This window comes from Dendrobates tinctorius, unplaced genomic scaffold (assembly GCF_039654945.1).
Source record: "Dendrobates tinctorius isolate UK_male_01 unplaced genomic scaffold, ASM3965494v1 ptg000133l, whole genome shotgun sequence".
Classification (NCBI taxonomy): Eukaryota; Metazoa; Chordata; class Amphibia; order Anura; family Dendrobatidae; genus Dendrobates; species Dendrobates tinctorius.
In genome coordinates, this window is record NW_027361801.1 from 40515078 (window position 1) to 40543062 (window position 27985).

Genomic DNA, 27985 nt, shown 5'->3' on the forward strand with positions numbered 1-27985 from the left:
TTGTGACGCCACCCCACCCTCCTGTTTGCTTCATCGCTCTCCGGCATTGTGCAGTGTGCAGGCGCCGTGAAAGGTCAGAGAGACCCAACGCCTGCGCACTGCAGGAATTTGCTCTACCCTCAACAGGGCAGATAAGTACGCCTGCGCAGGAGCACTATGTCGGGGAGCAATGAAGCAAGCAGGAGGGCGGCGTCACAAGATGATGGGAGGTACCGGACCCAGACCTGCGACACCCATCGGACCGCAACGGACCGCCCCCATGGGTCAGTATAATAAAACTTATTTTTCTTATCTTGGAGGTCAGACCGGGGGCTTATCTACAGCATTATACAAAATGCTGTAGATAAGCCCTGAAAGGCAGTGGCTACATCTTATAACGGCCAAAATAGCTGACAGGTTCCCTTTATAAGCTAAGTTTTTCAAATATTTACAACTATCCTGACTGAATTCCTCCTTCCTTTCTGATGTTCATGCTGCAGCTGCTCTGGCTTCATTTGTATGAGGAACTCCATATTCCACACCCTGTCAGGTGAGCTGACTAACCTTGGTGTTTTTTAGAATACATTAAATGCAAATTTTTCATTTTAAATGTGTCACGTCTGTCATAACTGTGAGGAGCCTAAGACTTGAGGAAGAAAAAGACAGATGAAGAGCCAATGCAAAAATGGAAAAGGAATTGCAGCCTTAGAAAGAACGTATGTGGATGATGAGAAAAAAATTACGGAAATCCTTCTGCTTATTTATGTAATCCCACACAGACTTGATGTAGAGATCAGGGCTTTGTGGGGGCAATATCATCAATTCCAGGACTTCTTGTTCGTCTTTATTCTGAAGATAGCTCTTAATGACTTTGGTAGCATGTTTGGGGTAATTCTCATGTAGTACAAATTTATAGACAATCAGATGATTCTCTGATGGTATTACATGAGGGATAAATATTTGCTTGTATTTCTCAGTATTAACGGCACTAATAATCCTTACCAAATCTCCACCACAATTTGCTGAAATTCAACCGCAAACTTGCAAGAAACTTCAACTATGCTTCATTGCTGCCTGCAGACACTCGTTATTGTACTTCTCTCCAGCTTTTTGACAAATAAACTGCCTTCCATTACAGCCAAATATTTCACATTTTGAGTCATCATTCCAGAGCATCTACTGCATTTTTTCTGTACCTCATTTCCTAGTTTTTCATGTCTGGATGAGTTGCTTGGCCTTATTTCCATGATGACTGTCTATGAATAGATAATTATTTTACTTGCTTACATATCACCATTACTTTCCATAACACTTTACAGTTATTATCACTGTCCCCATTGGGGCTCACAATCCAGATTCCTTATCAGTATGTCTTTGGAGTATGGAGGAAACTGGATAACCCGGAGTAAACCCACACAAACATGAGGAGAACATGCAAGTTGGTGGGATATAAATACGGTATATTGATATTACCTACTACAATTCACCACAATTTTAAGACACTGATATTTAGGTTTATACAATCTTTCCAGGTTTCCAAGCCACTGTCCTACACCCTAATATATCACTTACTTGGGTGCCCCTTGGCTGGTGATCCCAACCCATCTTTTGACCTGTTTTATATAGCTCATGTAACCCTCAAGTTCTTCTCGGAGTAAAGCCTTATTCAAACGTTTTTCACGTCAGCAAAAAGTACAATTTATTTTCATACATTTTCTTGCATACAAAAAAAAATTTGAAGATGGTTTCCCAAGCTCTTCTTAGCAGCAAGTCAGTGTAAAATAGTCGGGACATAGAGCCATCCAATTCTGGGTTTTTTTTTGTTCGTTGTTTTTTGTTTTTTTACTTATTCACCTGAATGTGAATGTCACACAATATGCAAAAAAGGATATTTTAAAAGCACTGTAAGCTATAATATACTGTAGTTATATCCTTTGTAAAATTGGATAGCACCTGTTTGACAAAAGTATATGTTTGATTCTAGCCTAATGTAAGGAACTATTCCTTGGTGGGTTATGTACCAGTCTTTTGGGTGTGTTGGCTATGTGCCCAGACTGAGTATTTGCTTGCAGAAATTTCTGCATCTCTTGGCAGGAAAAATGCTGCAGAAAAAAACACGTGCTTTTTCCACGTTTTTGTATGAATTTTTGTATCCATTTTTGCTTGTGTTCTTCTACAGCAATGAAGGCTTTTTTCAGTTCAATAAAAATATTTTAAAAAAGTTTTGCGATGTAATTTCTTGGTTCAACAACATCTTTATCATGCTGTTGCAGTGTGGCATCAGGGTAATAGGATTAGGGCTTGGTATCAGCAGCTGTCATTGACACCTAGCTCTAGGGTTAGTAATGAAAAGGTGTCAGCCCAACACCCTCATTACTAAGTAAACATAAACATACACACACACAAACCTACACACAAGCATTGTCACCAGCCTATGTAAGAATGTTAACAGAGCAAATGTACATAGGTTGTAACCAGACAGCAACTGCTAATTAAAAAAAAAATGCTTGGGCTCCCACGTAATTTTAATAACCAACAGTGGGAAAGCCGATGGCTGAGGGCTGATGTTAATAATCTGTGAAGGAGCCAATAACCATAAAGATTCCTAGGCTATTAATATCAGCTTACAGCTGTTTGCTTAGATTTTACTGGCTAGTTTACAGGAGGATCCCAGAAAAAAATTGACATAGGGTTCCCCTATAAAATCTAACTAGCAAAAGGTAGGCAGACAGCTGCAGGCTGATATTAATAGCCTAAGAAGAGACCATGGATATTGGCCCCTGCCAGCATAAAAACATCAGCTCTCATCCGCCCCAGAAAAGGCGCATCAATGAGATGCGCCAAATCTGGCACTTAGCCTCGCTCTTCCCACTTGCCCTGTAGCGATGGCAAGTGGGGTTCATATTTGTGGGGTTTATGTCACCTTTTTATTGTGAGGTGACATCAAATCTACAAGATAGTAATGGAGAGGCGTCTATAAGACACCTATCCATTAGTAACCCCATAGTGATATTGTATAAAAACACACACCCAGAATAAAGTCCTTTATTTGAAATAATGACACAGACTCCTTTAATGAATCTTAATTAAACCATACTTATGGAATGCCTAATCCATCAAAGCCAACATCAAACAACAAAAATAAAATAATAAACCACAATATTCTTCACCTGTCCACAGAGACAGTAATCTATAATCTCCCATGACGATCATGATCACTTTGAGAGCAGTCACTGATGTGACTGCTCTCAAATACAGCCAGCAATACACTGACAGGAGGTAATCGCTCCGGCAGTGCATCATGTGAGCTACAGTGAGAGAGTTCACCCAGAGTTCATCAGCTTATTAGCTCTGGTGATCTCCCTTACGGCACTTGTTGTGAATTCCCTGGCTAAGACTTTTGAGCTGAAGCTCCCCCTGCTCCCTCCGGTGGTTACTGGAGGTAGTGGAGCTGGCCAGATTGACAGAGGTTTGCCACCTGATGATATGATGATGATGATTGGATATCTGGGGTTACTGATTGGAGTATTTAAGGCTGCAGACTTCCTGCAATCCCTGCTGGTGATTGCTTTCCTGTGCATTCAGAGGTCTGATGTCTCCTTGTCATGATCCTGCATTGTCAGCTAAGTGGTTCATTTTCTAATCCTTTGCATCTGATCTGGTTTTGTGTCTCTCTCTGCTTTGTGCGGGTTCAGCTTGCTCCTCTGGGGGCTGTGCTGGACCACTGCTCCTTATGTTACAGCCTGTGTCAGTTTGTTCAGTCCCCTGTTATATTGGTCTCTTTTGCTTTGCTCCCAGTTCATACCGGAGTTCTGATATAGTGGGGGCGAAGTCGTGTGACTTGAGTGTTTTTTGTACATCAGATGCGTTGGATTTTTCAGGGTTTTTGCGTGATTGCAGACAGTGTCTTTCCTTTCCTGTCCTGTCTAGTCAGTTTGGGCCCCATTGTTTGCTCAGTCTATTTTTCAGCCTGCGTTTGTGTTTCATCTTGTCTCACCGACAATATATGTTCGGGGGCTATCTATTCCTTTTGGGGTCTGCTCTGGGGCAGTTTAGATTTCACCTTTCTTGCTTTAGGCTTAGTTAGCTCTCCGGCTGTACCGAGATGTCTAGGGCATCGTAGGTACGCTCCACGGCTACTGCTAGTTGTGTGGATAGGATCAGGGGTCTGCAATCCACTTAGTTACCAACCTCTCTGGTTTTCTGATGGCTTAGCCTGTTTCTCCCATCCTCCTCGGTGACCCATTCATAACAGGCACCACTGCTGCGTGAGAAAGTTCTCAAGCAGCGGTGCCGTAAGTGAGAGCACCGAAGCTGATCAGCTGATTAACTCCAGTGAACACTCTCATTGCAGCTCAGTGATACACTGCAGGAGAGATTAACTCCTGTCATTGTATCACCAGTGGCTGGGGTGGAGTCATGTGACTGTTCTACACATGAGATCGCCATGGAACACACGGGATTACGTGGACTAGGGTGGACAGGTGAGTAAATGTTGGTTTATTGTTTTACATTATTTCTAGGAGACGAGGGCATTGGGCATTAGGTGAGTATAATGTGGTTTTCATTTTTATTTGAATGTGTATGTAATTATTTAACTTTTTTTCAACTGTGAGTACAGGCCCCGGCAGATGAGACAATGTCTCCCATCAGTGGCACCTGCTCTCACTGTTATCAGTGATAGCAGTTGAAGACTGATGGGAGCAGTAGTCTCATGCCTGCTGACCTGCAGTAAGCTTTTTTGCCGCATGTCACAGCTGCGGGTCACAGTCATAGCTGCGGGGTCACGCTGACATCTGACAGCATTATCCCACAGCACTCTGACCGACAGTCTGTGGTATCATTACCATAGGTAGCAGTCACAGTTGCAAGATCATGCTGACATCTGACAGCATGACCCCGCAGCGCTCTGTCTGATGGTCTTACCGGCGGTAGCATTATCACCGATAAGAACCACCGTACTGATGTTTCCCACGCTGTCATACACATGACAGCGTGGGAAACACCTTAGGAAGCTGGTAAAATGCAAAACAAAAACTCAGCAATTCCGCAAACATTTTTAGACCTGTGTTTTTACTGTATATTTGACTTACTCAATTGAAGTGAAAGACGCTGCAGAAACGCACGATAATTTGACATGCTGCAGAAAAAAATGCACTGCAAATACTCAAGGAAAATTATTGATCATGTGCACAACACTTCAGGATTGTCATTGAATTAGTCTGCATAAGGATTCCATGGCGTTTTTGGCCCAATTCTGCACAGAAAAAACACAGCGAAAACACATCAGTAACGCACTGTGTGCACATAAGCCTTGAGGAAATTTACTGATCATGTGCACAACACTTCAGGATTGTCATTGAATTAGCTTGCATAAGGATTCCATAGCGGTTTTGGCCCATTTCCATGTGGAAAAAAAACACCACAAAAACGCATAAAAAATGCACTCTGTGCACATAGCCTTAAAGGGGTAGACCCATGGACCACTCTTCGTGGTTAAAAAAATGTGTGTTGTGAGGTGGAGAACGTGGTCACCTTAGATGTCTGCTTCAGTATAAAAAATGGTAAATGAGTTTATTTTGCATAGTTATTCCTAATTTTTAACTGTTACAAAAAAGCAACTTTACTTCCAATCTTTGTGTTCCACTTTCTTTTGTTTTCCCTTTGTGAATAGACATATCTTAGGACAGATGAGGCTTATTGTACAATACATGTATTTGTTGTAGATTGATAAAGATGGTTAAATAAGAATTGTAATCCCAGTTATCGGATTATGTCATTTGATGTGATTCCATCTGTTACACTGAATCCTTTGATAGTCATCAACTGTATGAACTTATGGGCATTTTATTCCCAGAAGACAAGTACACCCACTATGTGAAGACTTCATCTGAAGAGAGATTGAATTAAACCCGCATAGCTAGAAAAAGGAGGATTTTTCACTGGAATTACTTTAGAAATTATTTCCTGGTTGTTTTATTTGACTGCTACAATATCTTGTTCTGTGCAACATTAGATTTCCCCAAGGGATAATGGATGGAGGACGTACAGTTTACTAAAATTAAATACTAGGAAAAGTGAAGTAAATCTGTGACTTGGTTCCAGGATAAAAGATACAATGTGGTTATAATTTAATGATAACAGAGCCAAATTTTTTAAATCTCACCATAGTCAATTTATGTAGTAATAACTCTGGAACGCTTCAACATATCCCATTGATTTGGATATTGTTTTTTTCATGACACATTATACTTTTGTGATAATGGTAAACTTAGGCTGATATGTTTTGTGTTTTTTCTAAAAAAAATATCAGAAATTTGGCAAAAATTTCAAACCATTTGCAATTTTCAAACTTTGAATGATTACCCCTTTCATCTAGATCAGTGTTTCTCAACTCCAGTCCTCAAGACCCACCAACAGGTCAAGTTTTCAGGATTTCCTTAGCATTACACAGGTGATTTCAACACCTGCTCAAGCATTAATTCCATCACCTGTGCAATACTAAGGAAATCCTGAAAACATGACCTGTTGGTGGGTCTTGAGGACTGGAGTTGAGAAACACTGATCTAGATAGTCACACCACACAAAAACATTAATAAATTACATTTCCCTCATGTCTGTTTTACATCAGCTCCATTTGTAAAATGTTGTTTTATTTTGTTAACATTTTAGAAGGTTAAAAATGTAGCAGTAATTTTAAATTTTTTTCAAGGAAATTTCCAAAACTTATTTCTTTAGGGTATGAAGTGTACTGCCGACACTTCTGTGATTATCACAGCTGTGATTGAAAATCTACCTGTGTGACAGCTGAACACCAGACAACTGTACACACCAAAAAGATGAATCCAATATAGTCCGCCAAAAAGAGAAAAAAGGTGTCACTTTCCATCCAGTTAAAACAGTCCTTTATGTAATCCATATAACAGGTACAGCGGAAGAGGAGCGGAAACCTTCTGTGGACATTGTAGGGATTCTATTCGCTCAGGTGCGGCGGGAGACAATCCTGAGGCAGGTTCTTTTAAAGTTCATGAGGTTTATTTGCATCATAAACCCATAAAGCAGCACGTCACAAAAGAAATAACCTTTAGCTTAGGCAAAAGAGAACACAAATGTCCGTTACTTCAGGCTCAGACCTGGAGCCTCAGCACACGTGGGGGGCTTAGTCCTCTCCACATACAACTCCCTGTTTCAGGAGCAGTCTACATTATAAGGGTATAGCCACACCCACGAACCCAGCAGCTGACTGGTCACATGATTGTGACCTCACCACAGGTCCTTGCAAAACATTAGGAATATAGTGATATTAAATAGGGCTTACACTACATTACAGAGACAAGCCGTCTCTGAGACACATACCTCCCATCAACTATACAACCCTTAGCCATGCCACATAGCTCCCCCCTCTGCCAAAAGCCGTGGGGCTTGGCACTTTCACCTATTAGAAAAGGGATTCTTGAGAGGGCATGGGCATTACCATGTAGCTTCCCGGCCCTATGCTCTACATGGAAGCTGAAGTCTTGCAGGGCTAAGAACCAGCGGGTGACCCTAGCATTCTTACCCTTTGTTTATTTCATCCATCTGAGTGGGGCATGGTCGGATATTAGCCTAAACTTCCGTCCCACCACGTAGTACCATAAGGTATCCACTGCCCATTTTATGGCCAAACACTCCTTCTCTACAACTGAGTAATTTTTTTCACAAGAAGACAACTTCCTACTCAAGTAGAGAACAGGATGCTCCTCCCCATGTTTCTCCTGGGAAAGGACTGCACCTACCCTGAAATCTGAGGCATCTGTCTGAAGGATAAATTCATGTTTAAAATCCGGGGCCACCAGAACGGGTTGCTTACACAGAGCCCCTTTCAACTCTTGGAAGGCTGACTCTGCCTCTTCGTACCATCTGATCATTACTGACTTTGTCCCCTTTAGATGATCAGTTAGAGGCGCAGCCATCATGGCAAAGTTTGGGATGAACCTTCTGTAATATCCCACGATCCCCAGGAAGGATTTAACTTGCTTCTTGGACAGAGGTCTCGGCCATGTTTGAATTGCCTCCACTTTATTGATTTGGGGTTTGATCTTGCCACGCCCCACTACATATCCCAGGTACTTGGCTTCTTCTTTCCCCAAGGCACACTTCTTTGGGTTTATCATAAACCCCACCTCCCTTAGAGCATCAAACACTGCTTGGACCTTGTCCAGATGAGTCTCCCAGTCCGGGGTAAAGATGATGATATCATCCAGGTACGCAGCAGTGTATAGCTCATGAGGCACAAGAATTCTATCTATAACCCTCTGGAAGGTCGCTGGAGCACCCTGCAGGCCAATCGGCATCCGGACATACTGGAAGCACCCGTCTGGTGTAGAAAATGCAGTCTTCTCCTTGGCTTCCTGTGCCATGGGGATCTGCCAATATCCCTTTGTCAAATCCAAGGTGGTTATGTACCTGGCAGGTCCAAGTCTCTCGATGAGCTCATCAATGCATGGCATGGGCTCTGCATCGAACTTGGAGACCTCATTCAGCTTCCGGTAATCATTGCAGAACCTCCATTCACCATCAGGTTTTGGGACCAGGACAATTGGGCTCGACTAGCTGCTCTTGGATTCCTCAATGACTCTTAGCTTCAAAATAAGCTGCACATCCTTGGAGATTACTTCTCGACGGGCCTCAGGAATTCGATAAAGCTTCACTTTTACCCGCACATGTGGCTCGGTCAGAACTTTGTGCTCGAAGACCTTCGTGCATCCCGGCAATTCTGAAAACAGTTCTTGGTTTCTCTGGAGAAACTCCTGGCACTGTTGTTTCTGGGCCTTCTATAGCGTTTCCGCTATGGTAACCGCTCCAACCTCACCTTCTAGGTTGCCCAGTAAACACGGAGTTACCACTGGCTCTCTATCTTGCCACGGCTTGAGGAGGTTGACATGGTAAACCTGGTATGGTTTCCGTCTTCCGGGTTGGCGAATTTTATAATTTACCTCACCAAGCTTCTCCACCACCTCATACGGCCCTTGCCACTTGTCCAAGAACTTATTCTCTACTGTTGGAATTAGCACGAGAACTCTGTCTCCTGGACTGAACTGCCTCACTCTTGCTGACCGGTTGTAGACCCTGGCCTGAGCTTCTTGTGCCTGGCGGAGATCTTCTTTAACAATGGGCATCACCTTCGCAATCCTCTGCTGCATCAGGGCCACATGCTCAATGACGCTTCTGTGGGGCGTGACTTCGGCTTCACAGGTTTCCTTGGCTATATCTAGGAAACCTCGCGGATGTCGGCCATACAGAATCTCGAAGGGCGAGAACCCCGTGGAAGCCTGGGGAATGTCACGGATAGACAACAGCAGATACTTTAAAAGACAATCCCAGTCTCTACCGTCTTTCTCTATGGCTTTTCTTAACATGCTCTTTAGTGTTTTGTTAAATCTCTCAACAAGGCCATCTGACTGCAGATGGTACACTGATGTCCTCAACTGAGAGATCTGCAGAACCTTGCACAACTCCCTCATCACCTTGCTCATGAAAGGTGTTCCCTGGTCAGTCAGGATCTCCTTCGGCAAACCCGTCTGGGAAAACACATGGACCAGCTCACGGGCTATACTCTTCGCGGAGGAGTTTCACAGGGGAATTGCCTCAGGATAGCGTGTGGCACATAGTCCAGGATGACTAATATATACTGATGACCCTGGGCTGATTTAACTAATACCGACCAAGTCCATGGCAATTCTCTCAAATGGCACCACAATAATGGGCAATAGCACAAGGGGGTTCCGGAAGTGAGATATGGGGGGCAGTTAACTGACATATCAGGCAGGACCTGCAATAGTTTCCTATCTCCCGGTGACATCCAGGCCAATAGAACCTCTGCATAACCCGTTCTTGCATTTTTTCCACCCCCAGGTGTCCCCCCAAGATGTGTGAATGGGCCAAGTCCAACACTTTCCGTCTATAGGGGCCTGGTACTTTTAACTGTTCTACTAACTCCTCCATTATTTTCGTGACCCGGTATAACAACTCCCCACTCATCATAAAATAGGGTAACCTTGTGTCCGCTCCCGGCTCTTGTGCAACCCCATTAATGATGGTGACATTGTTGAAGGCTTCTCTCAGTGTTGGGTCCCTATGTTGGGCAGTCCCAAAATTCTCACTGGCCACCCCTAACTCCAGAATGTCAGATACAGGGGACCCTTCCTCCTCATCCCCCACAAGGACACATAAAGGAAACCTATCTACCTCTGATGGTTGTGATACCTTATTAGGGTTCATTGGTTCCCTACTCTTGTTAGCAATCTCAGAACCCTTACCCCACAGATCCCAAAACAGACAGAAATCCCGGTCTATAATTATAGGATGCAACATGTCCCGAATGACGCCAACTTCATGGGACTCAATGCCATGCACCGTTTCAATGTTCACCCTGGCCATAGGGTAGTCTTTTGCATCACCATGTATGCACCAAATTCCAACCTTTTTACCCGGGAGTAGGTTGAGAGGAAAACTGGCCCGTACAAGGGTCACCAAGTTCCCGGAGTCTAGCAGCGCCATTACTGCTCGACCGTTCACCTACTCGGGATACGCTTGTGGTCCCTCGTTAGGTGGCGAGTTCACACTGCAAGCTGGATATGCATAGTAGGAACTACGGCGTCCCATGCTACAGTCCATCTGCTCGGTGGTCTGGAACAACGGGCAGCTATATGTCCTGGCCCATGGCATCTCTAACAAATAATATCACACATGGGGAACTTGGGCACCGCCTCCCCCACCCCTTTTGACCTTGGACGCCCCCTCCTTTTTTCAGACTCTGCCCTGTGTTGGGACCCCCAATACCCAATGGGCTGCTTCCCCAAGGAAGGAGCCTTCCATCCCCTGGTATCTCTCGACCAGTCCGACCAGTTCATCGGCATTCTGAGGATCACCCTGGGCAAGTCTGTAGGGGTCTTGGCAGGGAATGCACAAACCTATCAATCTCCACTCGCTCTACCATCTGTGCAGGGGAAGACGACTCTGGCTGCAGCCATTTCTGGACCAGGTGCAACAGGTCGAAAATTTTTGAGCGTGGTGGTTTGTCCCGGTGATGGGCCCAGCGGTGAAATCGCTGTACCCTGATAGTCATTGTCACCCCCAAACGTGCGAGAATTTCCATTTTTAGTTTGAGATACTCCTTGGAGTCTTGTACAGTCAAGTCATAGTACGCCTTCTGGAGCTCCACCATCAGGTATGGGGCCAGTACCTCTGGCCACTACTCTGGCTGAAGTTTTTCCCTCAGTCACCCTCTCAAATACCATCAGGAAGGCCTCAACATCATCCTCAGGGGTCATTTCTTGTAATGCGCGTCTTACCGCCTTCCCGACGTGGGTGGCATCAACCAGACCTGGGGTTGGGGCGTTCATCCTGCCCTCCTGGATGGCGGTTGCCAGAAGCTGCATCTGCTGCCTTTTCTCCTGCTGGCTCTGCTGGAATTGCTGCTGTTGCTCCTGCTGGCTCTGCTGGAACTGCTGCCGTTGCTCCTGCTGGCTCTGCTGGATATGCTGTAACAACAGCCTGTTGGTCTCCTGTTGCTGTGCCTGGGACTGGTCCAGGTGTTTCAGCAGGTCCTTCATTATTCCAGGTAAGGCTTGCTGCCTCACTGAAAACTTTACCCAGGACATGCAGCAACTGTCTCAAGTCTTTACTGGGAATGATGCCTGCACTTCAAGCACCAATTATAGGGATTCTACTCACTCAAGTGCAGCGAGAGACAATCATGAGGCAGGTTCTTTAAAGTTCATGAGGTTTATTTGCATCATAAACCCATAAAGCAGCACATCACAAAAGAAATAGCCTTTAGCTTAGGCAAAAGAGAACACAGATGTCCGTTACTTCAGGCTCAGACCTGGAGCCTCAGCACACACGGGAGGCTTATTCCTCCCCACATACAACTCCCTGTTTCAGGAGCAGTCTACATTATAAGGGTATAGCCACACCCACAAACGCAGCAGCTGACTGGTCACGTGATTGTGACCTCACCACAAGTCCTTGCAAAACATTAGGAATATTGTGATATTAAATGGGCTTACACTATATTAAAGGGACAAGCCGTCTCTGAGACACATACCTCCCATCAACTATACAACCCTTAGCCATGCCACAACCCATTGAAGTGCAGTCAGCATGAAACGGCCGTCGTCCACAGAAGGTTTCCAGTCCTCTCCTGCTGTACCCATTTTATGAATTAAATAAAGGACTGTTTTAACTGGATGGTGAGTGCCACCTTTTTTTCTTTTTGTTGGATTATTTTTTTAGGGACCTATGCAGTTTTGAAATGACTTTTGGGGTCTTGTATATTGGAATCCCCCAAAAGTGATAACATTTTAAATGCCGCAATAAAAATAGGAGCATCCGCACCGTGGAATATAGTATACGTTATTTGGAGCGCTATCTGCTTTCTATATATTTTAGATGCATAGACAGATGGAAAGATGGATAAATAGACAGGCATAAAGACTCAGAATAATCTGAATATCCAAACAAGAAATTGACAGATGTTTGACTATAAAGTCATGTAATCACAGCAGCATCAGCACTAATTGAAGCAAACTGCCTCTGTGAAAAGAGAAATGTGAGCTAGCTGCTCCCAGAGACAGACTGGTGACTGGACTAAAGCTCCATTGTTTTGTAAATTGTCAATAATGACAACTGCCTGTTAGTGACTATGGGTCCATTTACACTACAAGATTATTGTAAACGATTATTTCCAAGAATGTTAGCTTACGATAATCTTGCAGTCTAAACTGGGTGTCGATCACTTGAAGAACAAGCAAAACGCTCATTCTTTAGGTGAAATGATTTATTGGTTTTCACAAAAGTTCATCATTCTTGGCAGTGCATCATCCTGTGTAAACAGGTCTTACGCTGCAATGAAATACATTACAGATTATTCAGTGCTCTTAAGTGCGGCTGCCTGTGTAGGCAGGTAATTATACAACCACTGATACCTACAGATCGACGGTTGTTTAACAGTGCCAAATCGGGTATTGTAAACTAAGGAAGGAGACGTCTACAACATGGAAGATTGAGTTTTTAAATTGACAAGCTTCACAGGGGTAGTGCACATGAAGCTTTAAGAGCAATGTGAAGTTTTTATTTTTCAGTGTACCTTTCCAAGAGAAAGCACTAAATATTCTGACCAGTCTTTTTAGTAAATACCTGTGTTAACCTTTTAAGTTCAATCCTGGAGCCCATTTTTTGTAGAGCTCTTAATTGAGCTGTTCCTAGGAGTCTATAAATGCATTGAGATCGGAATCTTACCATTCTCCTCATCGGAGACGTATTTCACCATACTGTTAGATTGTGTATCGAAACAACTCACACCCATTTGTCAATTTATTCATACATTTCTAGGAGGAATAATAGTGTAACAATATAATCTAGAGTTCTTAAAAAAGCTGTCATATTACAGGGAATACATTTATTAACTATAGGAAATATGTCAGGAAAATGAAAGGTTGTCTTTAGGTTAACAGGCTAGAATTAATAATTATAATAATAATTATCGTTGTTATTAATAAAGTTATTATTATTTGCATTATCCCAGAATTCTTAGTTGCCTTTTGTTATTTAGAAGTAAATATTTAACATTTTTACTTTCAAAAAGCTTTCTCAGTAACTGTAGGAATTGAATGGTTACAGAGGCATCATTAGTCGAAATTGTGAAACTAAACAAGGTTTTCCTTTTTATAATACACACTATGCTAGCAAATGTCATGTTCCACTTGCCATATGCCAGTGATTAATTTGTACTTCTATCTCTGTGAACAAACAATTCTGTGTGTTCTATGAAGCTCCGTCTTAGTAACGTCTACAAATTCAGCCCATCTCCCCAAGGACAAGGGGGAAAAAACCTCTTGTGGTTATAGAAAAACCACATAAATTGCACACTTCCAAAGACAGAATTCTTTGTACCATTGGGTCTTGGCAAACATTTTAATATCTCTGTTCCTTACACTGGATGCACATAGAACATTATTGCAGCCTCTGAATGTCAGACATTCTTAAAACCCTGTTTTGGAAAGACTTTTCAAAAAACTAGAATCATAACTCAAAGAGCCGTGTTCACTCCAGTGTCTAGGCTGCTTTGGTAATGTTAGCTTTGTAAAAGGAACAAACTACATTAATTTGCCCAAATAGTTCATTACTATTAGTAAGGTGATATCCAAAGACCATATTCTGGTACTTGCAAACTTTAGAAAGGTTCAGAGTGTGCACATTATAATAATCTATATTTCTCATATTTTGTCCAATAGAAATCTACTACATGTGCCTAGACATAAAAAATATTCAGTAGCGTATAATAAAAAATAGGCTAATATTTGACATGTACATTTTGCATGGTTTTACAATTCACTACAGTTTTGTCCCATTCAAGTGAAATGAGCTGTAATAAAAATACAAAGCTGCATATGATGAGGGGGACACAGTGCTCATCAAATGCCACTAGCAACTGTAATCAGCTGATTGAGGAAGCCTAATTCACTATATATCTAAAGATACTCAAGCAAATATTCAAAAGACATATAAAATTAATCCTGGCTAGAGACATATCCGTCTCCATCTCCAGATTAATAGTTTTTTATATATATGCTGTTGATTTAATCATAGAATGACATACATATGGATACAAAGTATCCATAAACCACTCACATGAAAATATAAAATCAATCACATTTTATTGAACATATTTGCAGTAGATCTCTATTTAGTCCAGCTAGTTCATTAAAGTAAGACTAAGTTGAGTCATTGCTTACCCATAATGTAATCGCAGAATCCATGGGACCATCACAACTGCCCCAACTTGCATTTCTCACTAATGCTTTTTGACACACTACCCTTGAAAATGTGTGAAACACGCGTCGGGGCGACTGTGATGGTCCCAAGGATTTTGTAATTACACTATGGGTAAGCAATGATTCAACATTGCTTTTCTTTAATGAACTAGCTGAACTAAATAGAGATTTACTTTAGACAATATATAATTAATGTACATTTGGCAGCCATTTTTCATGACCAGCTGAGTAGATTTGGCATTTGTGCCCTAAATCACACTTGTTTTACCATGACTTCTTTTTCTTTACTGAATAAGCCACTTTGTTGAATCCTCACTCATGTGTCTTCCTTTTTGTATGATGCATGTCCTTTTTAAATATGTTCAATAAAATTTAATTTTACATTCTCATGTAAGTGATTAATGGATACTTTGTAGCCATACGTAGGTTACTATATCTAAAGGTAGGCAATCCGTTTTAAAACCCTGAATATCTTCTTTAAAAATTCTTGTTTGCATTCAAAAGTTGAAAATCAGTTAAAACCAAATTATGAAAACAACTGCATACTATATAAACAACTCTCAACTAACCAAACAACCATAACTCAAAAATCATATACAGCAGCTACACTGAGAAATCAGATTAAAAACTTATAATAGCAAAGATATTTTCACTTTTAATTTATTTAAAGGCATTGTCCAGTATGTTTATGTTTGTGACATATTCTTATGATAGGTCATCAATATTAGATCAGTAAGGGTTTTCACACCTGGTACCCTCACCAATCAGCTGTTCTCACTAACAAAGGTGGCACAGCTCCACCAACTGTATAGTGGCTGTGGCCTTGTACTGTACATCTGTGCCTATTCTAATGTGGCCACTATGTTGTTGACAGGGCTGTGCTGGTCTACTACACAACTGATCATATCCAGCCATTGATGAGATCAAAAACATCTGATCTGGGAGAGGGCCAGGGATCACACCCTCACCAATCTGACATTGATGACCTATCCGACAGATAGTGTTATGGTTTGCGGATCGCACTAAATATAAATATAAGAAAGTGCGATCGCAACCCGGAGTCCACTGTGCAGAGATGGTAAACTGCTGCTCGGTAATGGCTGACAGTAACTAAACACCGGCGGGATAACCGCTGACCCGGTGTGTACAGAAGTGCACTCTGTTACTGCACAGAGCCACAGAAACCAACGCCAGAGCCTGTTAACTTCACAGGGCTCGGCAGGGTAAGCACTAGTACAGAGACACAGAGCTCTGCCCTAAGGATGCGGGAAGAGTCCCTCTAGTCTCACTAGCGGTCGACACTGCTACTGCGATGCCAGGACTACGAGGCTAGGATAAACCGCTCAAATGTATGCAGTGCCGCACTGGCGGATGCCACTAACCAATCAAGGCTTAAGGCTGGAAAGTGCACTAACTGATCACGGTGGCACACAGACGGGCGCTGCGGAACAAACTGTGCAGTGGTAGCTCGTGCTGGGTGGCACACACTGGCACTAATAGGTGTGCGGAGCTGGGGACACTGCAGCGCTAGGCAGAGCCACTACTCGGCGCTGAATCAAAACCCTAATCCTATAAATAAACACAACCAGAGGGAGGGAGTCATAATGAGTTAGTCAGCAGTTCACAAGCATCCATCAACACGCACACAACTAGCCATTTGAGTCTATATTAGCGCATGGCCGATCAGCCATGCGAGTCTTTTATAGTGGCGACCTTCCGGGACCTTCCCCGTGGTCCAATCGGAACAGGCACGGGACCTGAGCATGTGACCCCTGAGCTCCAATGAGAGGTGGAGCCACGGGCATGCTCAGTGGAGCGAAAGAGGGACTTAGTGCTAGTTCAGGCTGCTATAGCTGAACCAGGGATGGTAGCCGCAACCAAGCTGACAGCATTAGCCTGAGCAGGCCCCGGGACCGAAACCATTGTTGAGCAGGCTCCTCTGCAGCCGGGACTGAATGGAAGACCACAGAAGGCAAGACTCGGGATTGCTCCTGTGCAGAGGGAGAAACCTGACGCCTAACAGGCTATCAATAAAAATGTATCAGACTACCACTTTATTAGAAAACTAGATCCAAATGAAGCATAGTGTCTGTTGTAAAAAGTATTTTTTCAGTCTCTGATTGTAAATATGAATGATACCATTCACTGACAGCAAAGATTGGAGCGCGACCAGTGCTCCTGCACTTCACTGATGCTGCATCGGAGACAGCACAATCTTCAGGCCAGCAGTTATTTCTCCAGCCTGAACTGTTAATCATCAGAACTTCTTCCTCCTCTAACAATCACACTATAAATTGGAACAGCTCTTGAACTAAGACGACCACACAGATTCCAAAAATGCAGGAGCTTTCACTAGGATAGACTCTGATTTCAGGGAGACCAGCACTTAATATCCCAATTCACTATTGATATAGACAAAAATCACAATGTCTGTCCCAGAGGACAACCCTTCATTTTTGCAATCTATGTGTTGTTCTTTGTTCATAAGTTGATCCTATTCAGAGGGTTTTTGAGCGTTGAGCTGTCAAATCATTACCACCGTGTTCTGTAATGAAGGACCCTAATTGCAAGCTTTCTGCTCCGCGGTGTAACCTGCTCCATAGAGTAACTTTAAAGTGGACTTGAAATTTTATTTTTATTAATTATTGCCTTATTTTTTTTGTTTTTTTCAGATCTTTTATACTGATGTAGAAACGTCTCCTTCCTCTGGTCCTTTGATCCTTACTGTACTTTATTTATAGCTTCTTTTCTGTTTTCACAAATTTATCAAAACTGTTTAAAGTAAAATCACAACACAGATTTGATTTCTTAACCTGCTGTAGTGAAATGAGCACTGTTCTGTGATTGGTGGAAAAAAATTCTTTTAGTTTTGATAAATCTGCCCCAATATGTTCAAAACATTTCATGCTTATGGTCATTGATCGTCCAGATGGTTTACAGTGTTCTCCCTGCAGGCCTTCATTTTAACATTTAATAAGTTTGGCACCATTAGATCCCAGTCTGTTCTTTTTGTGCCGTCTAAAATATACATGCTAGGATTGTACTGTCCTACAATTAATGTAATTTTAAGTTCGTTTTATAACTTCATGCACGCTTTTTCCTACAGGACGTAAATACATAAATGTGCTTGAAGTCTTTGCTTGTTTTAATATGTACCTAAAAGTTTCTAAAAACTAAACATTACCCTTTTTAACAAGCAAAAAGAGCATGACTGACTGCGACAACTGCAACATATGCAACTTATTATGATGCTTTTGAACATAATGCGAAGAACGAGATGCCTATATTACTTCATCTCAAAACTTTGTTAACATGGGAGCCAATAAATCGGTGGATTTCAAGTATTTGTTTAATCTTAAATGATAAAAAAGCTTTTCTGCCACGCTAATCCAAGTATCTTGTGCATCAGTTAACATGATTTTAGAATTATGTAAAGTTCAAATAATATGGGAATAAATCATGGATGGCTTTTTACTGCCTTTTGACATTCACCCAATCTTACTTTAAATCATTACACATGTTACATAGTGTTCAGCTTACTTCACATTTCACTTTAAGATTCTGGCCAAAAAAAGAGAAGTATGATAGTTATCTCGCATGAAACAAGCTAGAGTCAAAACATAAATAAAATTAAAAATAATATTATAACCAGACCCCATAAATGAGAGATTTTATTGTCACATGGCCAGGCCAACTGAATCTTCTGGGACCCAGTCCCTAGGCATGGTCTGACAGCCTATTAGCAATAAGTCAACATGCATCCATTATATGTTCCTGGTGGTTGATGTTACATCTGCATTGGTGCAGTAAAACACTGTCTAATGCATTGATAGTACATAGCCAGTGATGGGCTGCAATATTCGCAAATCGATCCAAACTTATAAAATATAACTAGCTTTAGCTCCTCAGTATTCATGCTTCTGTACATTCTATGATTTTGACATAAGAGCCACAGACTTCCTCAGGCAAACTTTTTGTCTCCAGAAATGTGCACCAATCATATGGTTTAGGGTGTCTGGTTCTGGCAACAACCAGTGTTAATGGTGTTGTCCACTACTTTGGTATTCATGACCTGTCCTTGGAATATATAAGATTATTAGGGATCCCATCCACCCACACAAGCACTCTTTTCACTTGAATAGGAGCTGAACTGCAGTACTGTGGAGCTGTGGTGTCCTGGCTCTATTCACTGTTTACACCTGGTCGCGCCTTAGCTGATATCAGCTGCCAAGTGTTGAACCCTCTCCAATCTGACACTGGTGACCTATTCTAAAGTTCTGCATACACTAATGTTGGCTGCATCCACCAATATCAACCAGTTTGGCCACCACTGTAATGTTTGTGGGTGCATTGGCCAACTGATTGCTGGGGAAGATGTTGATTGGGCATGATAGATTTTGGATTGCCAATCGCTTTGTTCTCCCGGATAGACGTCACCAGCAGAAGTGTTTGTGAGTGGCTTTCTCATAGAGAACATAGAAGTGCTCAGTCAAACAAGCCCTCGTATTTATGTTAGACATGGCAGAAATGGTAAAAATTATTCTTAAATTAAACATATTCGCGCATTTGGTGAAGCTTGCTCTTAATTACTATTTAGTCACGTGGACAGCAGTCAATGATCAGGACAGGCCCACAGGTGATTGTGACCTTTAAAAACATAAATAAATTAAATATATATAATTATGTTGGTAACATTGTGAGGGCAGGTGCAGACAGCCATATATTCTCTCATCCGAAGGATTTGGTTCGACAATACAAATGACACTCTGATGAAAGTTTGTTTGGAGAGTGATCATAATATGGTCTGATTCTCTCGGATGAGGAGAAGATGAAGAAAAAAATTTCTTTGAAGCCACTTAAGTTGGACTTCAGCCAGATGATATCCGAATGTAGCCTGATGGTTTCCATGCACTCATTGACTTCCGTGGCTTTCTGTGATCCAAATATCAGATCAAACTTGGGCATGCAGCAGATATTCCTCCAGACAGGCACTGTATGAGGAAAAAATTGGACATGTGCACGGCCCCATAGACTAACATTGGTCCGAGTGCGAATCGATGTTATGTCAGATCGCACTCAGACCAAAAATACGCTCGTTTGCACCTGCCGTTAGACAAAAACATTGATTTCTGAAACACAGAGAAAGAAGGTACAACAAACATGAAAAAATACTCTGCTGTAAAAAAAATCTAACAATAAACAGCATGTGCTAGTAAAAAGATGATAACAAAACGGTATTTAGTTGATACGTTTTTTGCAAAAAATGTATACTAAGCCGCTCTACCAAACGCCAAGGTAACCCATATCACAGCAGTCCTAACCATTGTGTTTAAAACCTGACCATGTGAACAGTACCTATATGAGCAGGATTCAGAAATGTAATGCCTGATGTGGACACGCTGTGTGAGACGGCTTTATATGTACATGGCCCACATGAGAGGGGTGGAAACCTCCCAAAAACTTGCAAAAGCAAGAAACCAATTGAATACAAACGCATGGGCCATGCACACAGTGAATAAGTCAGTAGGACAGTATTCACACCACCAAGAGACTCGTACAGGTACTGTTCACATGATCAGGTTTTAAATACATTGGTTAGGCCTGCTCTGAGATGGGTATACCTTGGCGTTTGGTAGAGCGGCTTAGTATACATTTTTTGCAAAAAAAAAGTATCAACTAAATACCCTGTTTTGTTATAATCTTTTTACTAGCACTTGCTGTTTATTGTTAGATATTCTTTTACAGCAGAGTATTTTTTCACGTTTGTTGTACTTTGTTTCTCTTGGTGGTGTGAATACTGTCCTACCAACTTATTCACTGTGTTCATGGCCCATGCATTTGTATTAAAACATTGATTTCGTCAATTTTTTTTTTAAGAGACTAGTACTCTGCTACTCTCTGACTTGGATCCAAAACTAGACTATATGTTGATAAATGATGCCCACCATGTTGTATTCTTATGTTTGGTAAAGTCTCATGTTCAGAGACAATGCTTAGGGGAATTGCGGGGTAAATGTTTTGGCTGTTGAGTAGCTGTAAGAAGCCACTCTTCATTAACCATGGTATTTGTGTACAGTAATAGGACAACAAACTGTGGCTTCCGAAATAGACTTCAACTCAGTAGCTACAAGGCTCAATTCATAAATGGTTTTATCCAAAGATGTTCCATTGTGTGTACAGTAATTTATAAAAGTAGGTAGAATGGGAAAAGAAAGGAAGAAAGTTGTGAGCTGTGTGTTTCTTTGAAAGTCCATTCATTAAGTTCCATAAATTAGTTTCCAAACAAACTAATAATGTGAAACATGAAAAATTAGAACGGTTTCTAGCATCTGCTTATTAGAGACATTGCTGCAACCACTCCTGTCAAGGTCATGTTAGGTATTCTATATTAGTTACTGTTTCCCTGCAATTTACAAATCATTTTTCCAAGCATAGAGCCTGACAATTTCTGCATATTACCTTATCAAAAGCAATGACACAACTGACACTAAAATGAGAGAACACTTTGTACATGTCTGAAAGTACTGGGAAATGCTTCTCGCGGAATTTGGAGTTATAATAAAATGTGTTTATAGAACTTATAAAGAACATCTGAGCTAATCAATAGACGGATGATGATGGACAAGAAGAGTCATATATGTGAGAGAGAAAAAAGGAAACAATAGTAATGCAGTAAAATGTATATTATTACTAGCAGCTCGTTCACTGGAGAACATCTACAGGTCTACAGATGTAACGTGAGGGTCTCGAATCCCTAGGCAAAATCTGTAATATTGCTCTCAACTATCATCTATAGCAGTGGTGTCTTGAAATGTGTAAGAGGGGTGTTTTAGGACTCCTCATATTCTAGGATGTAGTTGATCAACTTGATAACAATAAATGAGGTCACATATGTGACTTATCCATGTGTTTTGTTGGTTAAATGCCGACATTTCTTTTCTGTAAAATGAGGGAATTGCCGAAATATCTGATGTGCTGTGGTCTCTTTGAAGATCTATTTTCAATTTTAATTGGAATATACTGGGAAAACTTTAATCATTTCACATGAAATGGTTGCAATCAGTTTAATAAACCTCAAGGGAAATAAAGGTTTGTGTAATGGCCATTTTCTTCTGGGAACCATTCATGTCTGTCTCTCAGGGATTAACATAAAGAAAACTAGATGTTATACTTCTTAATATCTTCATTCAATTAATAAGAGTCTTCTATGAGAAATGTATGAACTGTAGCTATTGTAAATACTTGAGACACAGAGGTAGGGGTTGGGTCAGATGTCCTATAAAAAAATATACAGTTAGGTCCATATATATTTGGACAGAGACAACATTTTTCTAATTTTGGTTCTAGACATTACCACAATAAATTATAAACAAAATAATTCAGATGCAGTTGAAGTTCAGACTTTCAGCTTTCATTTGAGGGTATCCACATTAAAATTGGATGAAGGGTTTAGGAGTTTCAGCTTCTTTAACATGTGCCACCCTGTTTTTAAAGGGACCAAAAGTAATTGGACAGTTGACTCCAAGGCTATTTCATGGACAAGTGTGGGCAATCCCTTCGTTATGTCATTCTCAATTAAGCAGATAAAAGGCTGGAGTTGATTTGAGGTGTGGTGCTTGAATTTGGAAGGTTTTTCTGTGAAGGAAACATGCAGTCAAAGGAGGTCTCCATGCAGGTGAATCAAGCCATCCTTAAGCTGCAAAAACAGAAAAAACCCATCCGAGAAATTGCTACAACATTAGGAGTGGCAAAATCTACAGTTTGGTACATCCTGAGAAAGAAAGAAAAAGCACTGGTGAACTCATCAATGCAAAAAGACCTGGGTGCCCAATGAAGACAACAGCGGTGGATGATCGCAGAATAGTCTCCATGGTGAAGAGAAACCCCTTCACAACAGCCAACCAAGTGAACAACATTCTCCAGGAGGTAGGCGTATCAATATCCAAATCTACCATAAAGAGAAGACTGCATGAAAGTTAATACAGAGGGATCACTGTACGGTGCAAGCCACTCATAAGCATCAAGAATAAAAAGGCTAGACTGGACTTTGCTAAAAAAAATCTACAAAAGCCAGCACAGTTCTGGAAGAACATTCTTTGGACAGATGAAACCAAAATCAACCTCTACCAGAATGATGGAAAGAGAAAAGTATGGCGAAGGCATGGTACAGCTCATGATCCAAAGCATACCACATCATCTGTAAAACACGGTGGAGGCAGTGTGATGGCTTGGGCATGCAAGGCTGCCAGTGGCACTGGGTCACTAGTGTTTATTGATGATGTGACACAGGCCAGAAGCAGCCGAATGAATTCTGAGGTATTCAGTGCCATACTGTGTGCTCAGATCCAGCCAAATGCAGCCAAACTGATTGGTCGTCGTTTCATACTACAGATGGACAATGACCCAAAACATAAAGCCAAAGCAACCCAGGAGTTTATTAAAGTAAAGAAGTGGAATATTCTTGAATGGCCAAGTCAGTCACCTGATCTCAACCCAATTGAGCATGCATTTCACTTGTTAAAGACTAAACATCAGACAGAAAGGCCCACAAACAGCAACTGAAAACCACCACAGTGAAAGCCTGGCAGAGCATCAAAAAGGAGGAAACACAGCATCTGGTGATGTCCATGAGTTCAAGACTTCAGGCAGTCATTGCCAACAAAGGGTTTTCAACCAAGTACTAGAAATGGACATTTTATTTACAATTATTTAATCTGTCCAATTACTTTTGATCCCTTTAAAAACAGGGTGGCACATGTTAAGGAGCTGAAGCTCCTAAACCCTTCATCCAATTTTAATGTGGATACCCTCAAATGAAAGCTGAAAATCTGAACTTCAGCTGCATCTGAATTATTTTGTTTAAAATTCATTGTGGTAATGTCTAGAACCAAAATTAGAAAAATGTTGTCTCTGTCCAAATATATATGGACCTAACTGTAGGACAACCGTTTTAAGGATTAATTTTCTGTTTGCGTGGTTGAGATGCTTCGGTCAAATCCGTCACTTTATGCTAAACTAATTTCACTCTCGTCTGCAGGAAATGACTCATTTGTGGCCCCCTCCTCTAACTGGAATCCACACCCCATGTAAAGCAGAGCAGTCCAAATTCCCAATTCCTAGCAAGGTAAGCCTCAACAGGTATAAATAATCTATCGTAAATTCTGAGAAATATCTTGTTCACATGATCTGAAGATCAAGTCTGAAGGACAAACTTCCCTAAAGTTCTAACCATTGGCAAAAGTTCTAACACATGAACTTTTACTATAAGAGTCTTCTGATATGTCCTAACAATGAGTCAGAGCATGTGTAATGTGAGTGTTGTCAAGTTTAAGACGATACAGATTGTACAATTTTTAAGTATTCCAAATTTTTAAAACCCACAGGTCAAAAAGTAAACCACCATTGTGGGCTACTGCTTGTTGAGGTTGACTCTCTGCTTCCTCTATATAAGTAAATTGGTTTGTACTGGATTGAGGGAATTAATTTTTCTCTATCCTGTGTTCATATATGAGATTTAGTAGCAGTATTTTTTATAGCATATGAAAATTTTGCCTTTGTAACATTTCCATTGTGAACATTTAAGAAATGAACTGGGGAATTCAAGATAGAATTAATATCACTATTTCATCACAATTTCTACATTTCTTATAAAAAATACTCCATGTAAATTGGTTTGGAGTTGCCTAACTAACAAAATTTGGTACGTAAAACAAAAAAAAATCCAAGATACATTTATACTTTAAAATTTGCTAAATGGCATTTCATTGAAAAAAACTTCGCCTAAAAGAGCCAGAAATTTGAATCCAAAATGACTAAACCTGAGCCAAGTGCTAATAGTGTATTTTTACCATTTTATATAATAATGTCCCTTTACTGTAGATCTTATTTGTACTTTGTATTTAATCCCTATTCCAGTCTTATGAATTTTAGATAAGGTTAAATATGTGATTGATAGTGAGAGATAATACACAAGCCTCCGGCTATGTGACCTAAATCTTTATATCTAGATGGTATGTGGATTACTGTTTGATTTATTTATGTTTATTTTTACAGGACTCTCAACATCTGACCTCAGGATACAGCATACAGAGTATGTCTTCTCTTCACCTACATAATCATATTGTAATGCCCACAAAGGGATTTCTACAAGATTCTTATTTTTTTTAACCATGAGACATTATTAGCGGAAGTTGCTCCAATTATTCTTTCCTCTTCTCTTCTCTCTAATCCTCTTTCTCCCCCTCTCTATATCGAAGTGTGTATATATAATATACAAAAAACTGATCAGCACCTCCAAACAAAATAAGCAAGTGTGAACAGGTGCAAGTTGCTGTGACTGCATATATGTATAGATATACATGTGTGTGTGTATATATACACACATGGTCAAAATGTTGGTACCCCTCATTTAATGACAGAAAAATCCACAATGGTCACAGAAATAACTTGAATCTGACAAAAGTAATAATCAAAAATCAATGAAAATGAACAAATCAAAATCATACATTGCTTTTCAACCATGCTTCCACAGAAGTAAAAAGAAAAATAGAACTCATGAAATAGGCCTGGACAGAAATGATGGTGCCCTTAACTTAAGGCCCCGTCACACTAAGCGACTTACCAGCGATCCCGACACCGATATGAAGGTGTCAGGATCGCTGGTAAGTCGGTATGTGATCGCTGGTGAGCTGTCACACAGACAGCTTCACCAGCGATCAGCACAGCGATGCCGAGCGCCCGGCATCGCTGGCCATCGCTGTAGAAAATAGAATCAAAATAAAAAATATAGTTATTCTCACCTTCCAACGTCCCGTTTAGCCATCCTGCCTCTCTCCACGCTCCGGTCCCAGTGATCCTTTGCACGAATGACCGCGAGATGTCACGGTCTCGCGGGATAACAAAGTCTCGTGGTCATTCATGCAAAGGATCACTGGGACCGGAGCGTGGAGACAGGCAGGATGGCTAAACGGGACGTCGGAAGGTGAGAATAACTATATTTTTTATTTTTTTTTTATTATTTTTTTACACCTGATCGCTGGTCTCCCGCTGTCACACACAGCGATGCGTGCTGGCCAGCGGGAGACCAGCGACCAAAGAAATGTCCAGAGGTTTCTTCCAGCGATCAGCGATACCGGCAGGGGGGCCGATCGCTGTCACACACAGCGATCTCGCTGGTGAGATCGCTGTTACGTCACAAAAGTTGTGACTCAGCAGCGATCTCGCTACCGAGATTGCTTAGTGAGACGGGGCCTTTAATGTTTTGTTGCACAACCTTTTGAGGCAATCACTGCAATCAAATGATTCCTGTAACTGTCAATGAGACTTCTGAATAGTATTAGATACACGGCTCAGCAGACAGTATCACACAGAATAGGATTAGATACACGGCTCAGCAGTCAGTATCACACAGGATAGGATTAGATACACAGCTCAGCACACAGTATCACACATAATAGTATTAGATACACGGCTCAGCAGACAGTATCACACAGGATAGTATTAGATACACGGCTCAGCAGACAGTATCACACAGGATAGGAATAGATACACGGCTCGGCAGACAGTATCACACAGAATAGGATTAGATACACGGCTCAGCAGTTAGTATCACACAGGATAGGATTAGATACACGGCTCAGCAGTGAGTATCACACAGGATAGGATTAGATACACGGCTGAGCAGTCAGTATCACACATGATAGGATTAGGTACACGGCTCAGCAGTCAGTATCACACAGGAGAGGATTAGATACACGGCTCAGCAGTCAGTATCACACAGGATAGGATTAGATACACGGCTGAGCAGTCAGTATCACACAGAATAGGATTAGATGCACGGTTCAGCAGTCAGTATCACACATTATAGGATTAGGTACACGGCTCAGCAGTCAGTATCACACAGGAGAGGATTAGATACACGGCTCAGCAGTCAGTATCACACAGGATAGGATTAGATATACGGCTCAGCAGACAGTATCACACAGAATAGTATTAGATACACGGCTCAGCAGACAGTATCACACAGGAGAGGATTAGATACACGGCTCGGCAGACAGTATCACACATAATAGGATTAGATACATGGCTCTGCAGTCAGTATCACATAGGATAGGATTAGATACACGGCTGAGCAGTCAGTATCACACAGGATAGGATTAGATACACGGCTCAGCAGTCAGTATCACACAGGATAGGATTAGATACACAGCTCAGCAGTCAGTATCACACAGGATAGTATTAGATAAGTGGCACTGCAGTCAGTATCACGCAGGATAGGATTAGATACATGGCTCAGCAGACAGTATCACACAGGAGAGGATTAGATACACGGCTCGGCAGACAGTATCACACATAATAGGATTAGATACATGGCTCTGCAGTCAGTATCACATAGGATAGGATTAGATACACGGCTGAGCAGTCACTATCACACAGGATAGGATTAGATACACGGCTCAGCAGTCAGTATCACACAGGATAGGATTAGATACACAGCTCAGCAGTCAGTATCACACAGGATAGTATTAGATAAGTGGCACTGCAGTCAGTATCACGCAGGATAGGATTAGATACACGGCTCAGCAGACAGTATCACACATGATAGGGTTAGATACACGGCTCAGCAGTCAGTATCACACAGGATAGGATTAGATACACGGCTCAGCAGTCAGTATCACACAGGATAGGGTTAGATACACGGCTCAGCAGATGATATCACACAGGATAGGATTAGATACACAGCTGAACAGTCAGTAACACACAGGATAGGATTAGATACACAGCTCAGCAGAAAGTATCACACAGGAGAGGATTAGGTACACAGCTCAACAGACATTATCATACAGGATAGGGTTAGATACACAGATACACATGTTGTTTATCAATACTTGGGTAATCGTTTAATTAATTTGTGTTGCAAATCTGTAGTGTTGAATATATGATGTGAAATGTTTTTATGTGCAATATAATCATTATAATTTGTAACAGTTGGTTACTATGCCCAGGCAACGCCAGGTTCTTCAGCTAGTGTGTATGTATGTGTATATATATATATATATATATATATATATATATATATATATATATATATATATATATATTATGCAAATTGCATTACTTGAACAGACCTCTATCAGGGTGTCACATGCAAGTTCTTAAGTGGTTAAAATTGCAAAATGCTTATGAAAATA

General features: G+C 41.3%; 1 protein-coding gene across 4 annotated transcripts in view; it reads left to right on the plus strand.

The window, feature by feature from the left end:
• The window catches only part of AFF2 (ALF transcription elongation factor 2), a 743921-nt gene that overhangs the window by 445657 nt on the left and 270279 nt on the right, over nucleotides 1-27985 (plus strand). For all 4 annotated transcript variants that reach the window (XM_073543590.1, XM_073543593.1, XM_073543591.1 and 1 more), the window contains exons 5-6: nucleotides 23833-23919; nucleotides 24849-24885. In XM_073543590.1, coding sequence (XP_073399691.1) covers nucleotides 23833-23919; nucleotides 24849-24885 — 124 coding nt within the window. The remainder of the gene's footprint in view (nucleotides 1-23832; nucleotides 23920-24848; nucleotides 24886-27985) is intronic.